The sequence below is a fragment of the Nannobrachium achirus genome (assembly GCF_963921795.1).
Source record: "Nannobrachium achirus genome assembly, chromosome: 12".
NCBI classification, from domain to species: Eukaryota; Metazoa; Chordata; class Actinopteri; order Myctophiformes; family Myctophidae; genus Nannobrachium; species Nannobrachium achirus.
The window spans coordinates 18969716-18979721 of NC_137832.1; the positions used below are offsets into that span (position 1 = coordinate 18969716).

General features: G+C 42.3%; 1 protein-coding gene across 1 annotated transcript in view; it reads right to left on the reverse strand.

Moving 5' to 3' along the window:
• Positions 1-10006, reverse strand: part of cacna1ba (calcium channel, voltage-dependent, N type, alpha 1B subunit, a) — a gene marked incomplete at both ends in the record, with an annotated part of 221504 nt that overhangs the window by 47088 nt on the left and 164410 nt on the right. The window contains 4 exons of the mRNA XM_080738497.1: positions 1712-1795; positions 1924-2034; positions 2564-2728; positions 7182-7383. Of these exons, the coding sequence (XP_080594623.1) occupies positions 1712-1795; positions 1924-2034; positions 2564-2728; positions 7182-7383 (562 nt within the window). The remainder of the gene's footprint in view (positions 1-1711; positions 1796-1923; positions 2035-2563; positions 2729-7181; positions 7384-10006) is intronic.

A 10006-nucleotide genomic window follows, 5' to 3' on the forward strand; every position in this document is an offset into this window, starting at 1 on the left:
TAAAAGCCTGATTAGACGGTAAAATGACCCAATGTTTTTTTTAAAGTGGAATATCCCTTTAAGTACAGTACATTACTTAAAGGGGCACTCCACCACTTTTCAACCTATGTTCATATAATTGGTCCTCACTCAAAAATAGCTTTTTTTTTCTCAGAAGAGGGTTGTGGGCAGGTCAGAAACCCATTGTCTTGTGACATCATCAATTGCCAATCCAGCTTATAGAAACTGCAGGCTTTCTATTCCTGAAAAGTTGCAATTTTAAAGTGGAAGCCATTGTTCTTGCGATAATAAAAATCAAAATATTTTTTTCAAAAATATAGATTAATTTTTTTTTTTGGAAAATGATGATGTCAAAAGACGATGGATTCTGAACTTCCCACAGCTCTCCTAGGAGACTTGGACCGAGTAGAAAAAAATTGTGAAATTTTATCATGAACATTAGTGAGGACCTATTATATGAAGACAGGTTGAAAAGTGGTGAACTACTTCTTTAAGTAAATGTACTTAGTTACTTTACACCACTGCCCAGGAGTGTGTTCCAATAAGCTGCCACCTTCAAGATCTCCCCCGATGAATCTCTAAGCTGCCTTCAAAGAAAGCATCTATCCTCAGTCAGATCCTGTATCAGGCCTCAGGGATAGATCGATACCATCAACACAACCCCCCTCCCCCCCTATTCTACTCGTCTGAATTATCAGGCTCACTGGCTCACCGCCAAGACTGCTTTGCTGATATGGCTAGTTAGCGTGTCTGCACAAAGCTTGCGTACAGGCCTTTGTTGTATCAGCAGTCTGGGCTATGTTTATCCGTGTGTGTGCGTGTGTGTGTGTGTGTGTGTGTGTGTGTGTGTGTGTGTGTGTGTGTGTGTGTGCGTGTGTGTGTGTGTGTGTGTGTGCGTGTGTGTGTGTGTGTGTGTGTGTGTGTGTGTGTGTGTGTGTGTGTGTGTGTGTGCAGGGACGTGCTGGCCATTGGGAAAAGCGGAATTACTCCCGAACGGCCGGTTCATTCCCGGCCATTAGGAAAAAATTAAATATAAAATGTCGGCCTTCGTTCCATTTTGGGGGCTGGGCGGCCAACAAAGTAAATCGTCACTGTCGGGCAGAAACCTGTCGGGCAGATTTCTTCGCAAAGCAAAGCCCTGCTTCATCATATAAGGCCGTCGCACAAAATTTGTGAAAACAGCAGATCTACAAGCACACAACGCCTCGCACCGCGAGGCGTTGTGTGCTTATAGATCGGCTGTTTTCACTAGTTTAAATCATTTTTAAAATGATAAATACAAAACAAACGGTTTTGGACATGCAAGGTTTCCACCCGACAACGACGATAACTCATGTAATTGGCCCACTGGCTTGTCACTTGTCATGATCTGAAATGGCAAATCTTTGAGTAGCAGCAGCGCTATAGAGAAAGATCTCTCTCTATAGCGCACAATGAGGGCCTCTCCAACTCTTTTCCCCGGGCTGAATCAGGGGCCCAGCACGTCCCTGTGTGTGTGTGTGTGTGTGTGTGTGTGTGTGTGTGTGTGTGTGTGTGTGTGTGTGTGTGTGTGCGTGCGTGCGTGCGTGCGTGCGTGCGTGCGTGCGTGCGTGCGTGGCGTGTGCAAGTGTTTGTGTGCGTGGGTCTGTGCATCTCTCTGTCATGATCATACTGTAGATGAAATCGCAGCATGCGATACAAGGCGCATGCTAAGTACGCGGTGGGGACTTACTTTGATTTCAGTAACCAGGATGTCAGTGATGCTGCCCAGTACGGTTACAAAGTCAAACACGTTCCAAGCATCTTTCAGATAATTCTGTGTGTGGGGGGAGAGATGATCAGCACATTGACATGAATTGAATGATATTGAAGTGACTATAGATAATTGAATATTCGAAGTTCACTGAATTGTGTAAGTCTTAAAACAGTTCAAACTTGACCCACCAGAGGGCCAAAGGCGATGATCTTGAGGATGCATTCCAGGGAGAAGAGGGCAGTGAACACGATGTTGAGATTCCTCAGCAGGGCCTCGTAGAAATCAGGGGCTCCGTGGAACTGAGGGGCACAGAGAATACGCCTTTATCTTTGACATTTTGAGGGGTCAAACTATGATTCTCAATCCATTGCCATTGCATTTGTTTTGCATGTAAAATATTTCTTGGGCTAAGTTTCAGCCCCAGAAAACTGTGAAAAGTGATGAGTCATAAAAAAAAAAGTGATGACTTTCTGGGTCAGAGTGGGTCCCTGGCTAAAACGGATTTGGACATACAAGCTTTCCACCCGACAACAAGGATATCGTTGTTGTCGGGTGGAAACCTTGTATGTCCAGAACCGTTCGTTTTGCATTCATCATCTAAAAAATCAACTAAACTAGTGAAAACAGCCGATCTACAAGCACACAACGCCTCGCACCGCGAGGCGTTGTGTGCTTGTAGATCTGCTGTTTTCACTACTTTTGTGCGATGGCCTTGTATGGTGAAGCAGGGCTTTACTTTGCGAAAGAGCGTACACATTTGAAACTTGGAGATACAAGGTTTCCGCCCAACAATGACGATATACAGATTTTTAGTTTTTGTTTCTTTACCTTCATCATGAGCACCACTGTGTTGACTGCAATCATGCTCATGATAGAGTACTCAAACGGACCCGAGACCACAAACTTCCACATCCTGTACTGGAAGGACTGCGTGTTCTCTGGCATGTAGCGCGTCAGAGGCTTAGCGTTGATGGCGAAGTCGATGCAGGCCCTCTGAAACAACACAGGGCAGAACACAGGAGGGAATTAGCACACTCAGAGCTACAACCCCGGGACTTATTTGAACGAATACAATGCTATTTCAACCAATCTGTATGGGAGAGAATGTTGCTGCACACATCTGCAGTCGTAGGCGATTTTATAGACCGCGATGTCCTGAGCGACACCCTGTGTAAAGTACCGGTAACTTGTAGCCTACATTTACTCAAGTACTGTATTAAAGGAGTAGTTCGCCCCCAAAATGACTTTTTTTCTATTGATTACTCACACCATGGAGACTTGAGTTCAATAATATTTTTTCGTAAAAAATGTGATAATAGTAAATTTACCCTGATGGTTTCCCCATTCAGTGCCATGCATTTGGGTCCCTATCCATAATCAATGGTGGTAAAAAAAATATATTATTGAACTCAAGTCTCTATGGCATGAGTAATCAATAGAAAAAATGTCATTTTGGGAGTGAACTACTCCTTTAAGTACACTTTTGAGTATTTGTTGCGAGCGTAGGTCTTGTTGCGACCGTAAGTCGCAGTTTACTATCAGAACCGTCACAGCTTGACAATCTGTCCGTTCGGGTAACGCCTGAAAACTGTGGTTCTTCTGACACATCACTGTGACATCACAGTGATGTCAGATACTCAAGAGCAGGGATCTCCATATATGGGCAACAACACGTGACATCACAGTGATGATGTCACGTGCCTATGTCTGCAGTCGTTGGAGGCGGGTTGGACACCTACTGTCCCACAATAATAAAGTTGTTTGAAGCAGGCGGCACGGCACACCAGCATCCGTGCAGGTCGGACATCGTTGCAATTGGGACTGACAGACGGACGGATGGATATAGATGAGATAAAAATCACAGGTGAATGAGCAAATGGCAGGAGAAGACAAATGAATCCCCCCTTGCGCCGCAGTTTGTTTCTCCCGGCTCCAGCTGTCAGAGGCAGCTCCTTAACGCATGAAGGCCAGGAACGCTTCTTCTGTCACGTAACCACTTAAACCATTATTTTGTATACTTTGGCTATTCAAAAATAGCAGATCTACAAGCTCATAGCGCGGCACCGAGTGCCGCGCTACGAGCTTGTAGATCTGCTATTTTTAAAACGACGCAAACACTTGCGCAATATCCGAATACGTTTTCTTTTAAAGCGAACAATGTTAATTCATATCTTTGCTTCTTGGGGGGGTCCCTGCTGGAACAACATATTTTGAGATGGGGTTCCACCAAATACACATAATTCTGGGGGTCCTTGATATGAAAACGTTTGAGAACCACTGATATAGAAATAGGGTTTTTTCAGAAAACAGTTTAAACTGATTTTAGAAGACATCTGTAGAATCGGTCTTTAGAGTCGGCCGTAATGGGTTAAACATACGAGCGCAGAGATTTATGTGTGTGGTTTTGAACGGGGCCAGTCTGGGTGCGTCTAATGGGCTCCTGGTGGAGATGGGGCAGGGACGGTTCACTGGCTTTGTTTTTCTGTCCACAGAGTCCTGGCGCCGTCAGCCTGCTGCAGGCACCCCGGCACGGCCCCGGGGCGGAATGGACTGCAGGCACGTGCACACATAGACATCCAAGGGGGCTTGAGCCTCTGCCCTTTTTATCCATGTGTAAAAAGTGCCCTCACCAGACCATGAATGTAGGTTTTACTGTGGTGAAAGAAATGCAAATGCACTCTTTCCATGCCATACCTGAAGGCAGCATTCAAGAGAATTAGCCCTTCACTATGCCCCTCCCAAAAAGCTTTTGTCCAATGCTAGCTTAGAATATGCCCCTCCCAAAAAGCATTTGTCCAATGCTAGCTTAGAATAACTTCCTGCTTGCCAAGGCTGGGAGGGGCATAGTGAAGGGCTAATTGCCTTGTCCAAACTCTCCTGAACTTGAATGCAGCATCTTATGTTGAAAGAATTGCCCTCTTTGTGTCGAAATCCATGCTGTTACGCCACATCTCCAGTATTGACTTGATTATCCTTAGTTCAGTGTGGCATCAAGCACCGCAAATAGCCGACCTCCAAGCTCACAACGCGTTGCGCTGCGACGCGTTGTGAGCTTGGAGGTCTGCTATTTTCGATGTTTCCACCAAAAGGCCCTTTTAGAAATGTCAGCCCCTGCCTCTCTAACATTCTCTGCACGTCCCTGAAGGACTGTACACACACTATTAGCCAGTCAAACTGCCAGACTATCCCCAAGATTTAATGCCTGACATTTGACAGCGTCTCGTCCGATGTGGCGTCTGTTAATTCCATTCATTATGAAAGGTGTTACACAGTAATACACACGTCATTCCTATCAATTAAATTGGTTCATTCGTTGGTTCTCAAAGTGGGGTTCTGGCCGGGACTCCGGGGAACCCCAGATGTCCTCGAGGAGGCTCCAGGGTGTCCTCGGTTCATAGGTGGCTCCACAGGGGGGCATTGGGGGGCAATGCCCACCCAGATTAGACTTTGTGCCCCCCTAGTCCAGACTTGCCAGTAGTACCCTACCCCACTATTATTTTAATATGTTAGGTGTCAATTATATATGTTATTTTTGTGTTATTTTTGATTATTATAAGGATACATTTTCAATGAATTAATAGTTTAATGAAAATGTTATTTGTTTTGATGTCTATAACTGTGTTGTTGTTGTGCATGCAGCACAGGAAATTCAAATCTTTCAAGTGAGAAAACTTGTAATGGACATTACTAGTTTGGCTCAAAACGCCACAAAAATCGGATTGCTATATGTGCAGGTTTGTTGAAAAATAAAGTGCCCCCTTTGGAAAATTGAAGGCCCCCCTGCTGATTATTCCCTGGAGCCGCCACTGCCTCGGTTAAATGGTTATAGATGATATTTTGGAACCGTATCGGCCATTAACGGGTCTGTAACTCTTGAGAGTGTAGAAATGATCCAAATGGTTGGTTATTTTTATTTTTTACACTCCATTTGACTAAATCTACTGTTGATTTAGTCAACTAAAATGTATTTTGGCAGGCCTTGATGACATCGTAATGACTGTTTTTGCACTTGGTTGCGTGCTGAAAATAGCAGATCTACAAGCTCACAACGCGTTGCAGCACGCAACACCTGAGAGCAACCAAACATAAAATTACTTTCTCCTCCACTAGTAATGTTTTAGTCTAGTTTTTATTTTGTTGACGAAATTGTCAATATATTTAGTCTTAGTTTTAGTCATCACAGCTTAGTTTTTATTTAGTTTTCGTCAGTCGACAAACATTTTTCGTCATAGTTTTAGTCAACGAAATCGACACTGCCTTGAAATCAAAAGGTTTGAGAACTACTGAACTAGATCAACCAGTAATCAAGCAAATGACCAATGGTTTTAGATACAGTGGACCGAATCAAGATCAAATACAGTAAAACCCTTGTTTGATAAAGATAACCAGTGGTGTAAAGTTTTTACTCATGTACGATTTTGAGGTATTTTTCACTTTAAATTATTTCTACTCCACTACATCTCTGAGGAACACATTGTACTTTTACTCCGCTACAATTATTTACTGGTTACTTTTTAGATTTGTATTACTAAACATACATTAACCACTTAAGCTCTATATACATTTAGTCTATTTGAAAACAGCCGATCTACAAGCTCACAAGATCACAATGCGACTTGTTGAAAACATGAATATGGAACATTCTGCATGATGATGATGATGATGATGAGCACTTTTACTTTTGGTACTTTACAGTACCAAAAGTATATTTAATATTTTTGGAGTTTTTTTGCAAAGGTTTTCTGCTGTGTATCATGGATGTACTACTGTTGTTTTGTTTCGTATTAAAAGTATAGCGGAGATGTGACATTTTAACCTGCCTCTTGGCCAGTTCCCACTTGACCAAGAGATTTTGTCTCAATGTGTTTTAACCCATTTACGTAGGCCTAGAATTATTGAATGCTTTAACCAGTGAAAAATAGCAGATATACAAGCTCACAGCGTGGCACGAGTGCTGCGCTGCGAGCTTGTAGATCTGCTATTTTTGAAAAAGTCGTGAAAATGTGTGCACATCTTTGAAAATATGTATTTTCAAAGCAAACGTTAATAACTCAAATTTTGCTTCTGGGTGGTCCCTGGAACTAAATATTTTGAGATGGGGGTCCGTGGCCAAATACATATAATTTTGGGGGTCCTTCACATGAAAAGGTTTGAGAACCACTGACACAGTAGTCTCTCAAGAACAGACTAACTGAGCTCCAGTTAAGTGAAAAGGACTTTCTCTTTGACGATGGCTGGCCAGATTGCTGAAACATAGGTTTTTCAAAAAATCTTAGAAGGATTCAAAAGACACGATTTTTTTTCACGATTTTTCAAAAATAGCAGATCTACAAGCTCGCAGCCGCGCTGTGAGCTTGTATATCTGCTATTTTTCAATAGTTAAAGCATAAAATAATGATACACAATAATGTGTACCCGTTCTAAAATGAATTTGTGCACGGTGTACCTCGTTCTTCTCCAGGCTGCACTCGGACATGGCCTTGTCCCCCTGCTCCTGGAAGGTGATGATGATGAGGGCCACGAAGATGTTGACGAAGAAGAAAGGGAAGACCACGAAGTAGACCACGTAGAAGAAGGAAATCTCGATGCGGTACCCCGGGCTGGGACCCTGGTCCTCGAAGGTGGCGTCCACCGAGTGCTTCAGGACCCTGCGGACACGGGCAACAGTGTTGTTTTTGACAGCAAATTTTGATTTAGTTTTAGTCATAGTCTTTTGAATAAAATGTAATTACGTTTTAGTCATAATTTAGTCACCTGAAAAGTTTTAGTTTTAGTCTAATTTTAGTCGACTAAATATCATAAGATTTTATGGCGACTAAATCTAGAGTTGATTTAGTCAACTGAAATGTATTTTGGCAGGCCTTGATGGCATCGTAATGACTGATTTGACACTTGATTGCGTGCTGAAAATAGCCGATCTGCAAGCTCACAACGCGTCGCGCTGCGACGCGTTGTGAGCTTGTAGATCTGCTATTTTCAGCACGCAACACCTGAGAGCAACCAAACATAAAATGACTCTCTTCAGCATTAGTCCCTCCCTAACGTTTTAGTCTAGTTTTTATTTTGTTGACGAAATTGTCAATATTTTTAGTCTTAGTTTTTGTCATCACAGCTTAGTTTTTATTTAGTTTTTATTTCGTTTTCGTCAGTGAAAAAACCCAGTCGACAAAAAAAATTCGTTAAGTTTTAGTCGACGAAATCAACACTGACGGACAATTTACAATTTAGGCATTTAGCAGACACTCTTAATTAGGGATGGGACGATGTCATATCACGATTATTGTGCAGATCTACAAGCTCACAACGCGTCGCAATGCGACGTGTTGTGAGTTTGTAGATCGGCTATTTTTTGGCAAAGAGATTTGGTAGAGAGTGAAAAAAAGACTGTTTCAAGTACGTATATTATAAGCACGTTTTTACCAATAGAGGGTTTAAATGGTACCGGATATGCAGCTCAGCAAATAAAAGGTGAATTGATCCCAGTGCATGACGGAGGACGATATCACGATAAATTAAATCTCCACGATACGATTATCATCAGTTTTTTTTTTATCACGATAAACGATAATATCGCTTATCGTCCCATCCCTAGTCTCAATCCAGAGCGACTTACAATAAGCAAGGTAATAAATACATCAATACAATAAGCAAGATAATGCATCAATACAAAAGCATGAAAATATCAATCTAGACAAAAATAACATATTTTTATTAGACTATCTGGCTTTCATGTATGGTCATTGGGGGAATAAGGTGAGTGCTACGTAAGTGCTATGGGCTTAGGTGGAGTCTGAAGAGGTGAGTCTGAAGAGGTGAGTCTTCAGGCCGCGGCGGACGCTAGGGAGTGAGTCTGTTGTTCTAAGTGCGACAGGGAGTTTATTCCACAGTTTGGGGACACACACACAGCAGCACATCAGTGTTGAGGAGGGGTGAAATACATACTCGCTAGTTTCATCTTTCACTCTTAGCCTTACACCAGTGGTTCCCACTTCCCAAACCTTTTAGCTCATGACCAAAAAGAGAAATGAGACATTTGCCCCGGGACCCAAGCTAGTGAAAACAGCAGATCTACAAGCTCACAACGTCTACCTTTGCGCCCCGTTGTGAGCTTGTAGATCGGCTATTTTCACTACTTTTTAAACGTTTGTTTTTATGGAATTTATTTTATTTTTATTTTATTGTTTCATTTTATTGCTGGCATGACATGTTGCAAATATAAAACGGCATTTTCATTAACAGCACTAATGTAGACCTTACTGCACAGAGTGGACCACTAAACCTTCAGGTTATGAGATGTGATCAGTATTTAATAGCCTTTCAGCCCCGACTCAACAAATCCTTGGACGATAATGTTTATATGGCGTCAGCGGCACATTATCTAATAATGGACTTAATGCATTGACCTGCAACACGGCACTGTGTTATGGGTGTCCCAGCATGGTTAAAGAGACCATACTATAACTGAAAGGTCACAGGTTGAATCCCTACAACTACATGTGTCTTGTGCCTGCCAATAGCTTGTGCCTGCAACAGCAATAGAGGGTATGCGTGTGACATCATCATCATACCAGGAAGTTATGCGGGAACGCCTACTGAGTGGCAAAAACACTACTTTCTGGCCTTGACAGCCCATACATCCACACAGAAAAGTCCTTTCTGATTGCATTAAATGATGTTAAACGATGTTAAACTCACTTTTCCACTCACTTTGCCACTCGATTGCCACTCGATTTTTCCATTCACTTTATGCATTCGCATACCCTCTATAGTATTTCTTTTTCTTAGGCTATTCAATTAAACCAGGGGTCTTCAACGTTTTCAGACCAAGGACCCCTTAGTCCCTTAGTTGAGAGGGATATGAAGCAGGGACCCCCCATAACCTTTTCATAGATTCCATATAGTTTCATTGTTTGACAGCAGCACAGCACAATCATCAGTGTATTTTGGATTCATGTCAATGTGTGTTTTCAGATATTTAACCACTTGAACTGTCAATACTTAATAAACTTGACCTTTCACTCTGTACTTAGTCTGCTCTTTTTACCCTCTACACCGAACCTCTTTACTGAAAATAGCCGATCTACAAGCTCACAACGCCTCGCGCTGCGAGGCGTTGTGAGGTTGTAGATCTGCTATTTTTGGCTACAGTTCTCATAATATGGACACTAGGGTTCAAGTTGTTAATAAATCTTCCGTTTCCATCTCACATCGCGCACATTTATCATTATTAAAAATCATCTAAGCATGTTTAGCTTGCTGCTTAGCAGAAAG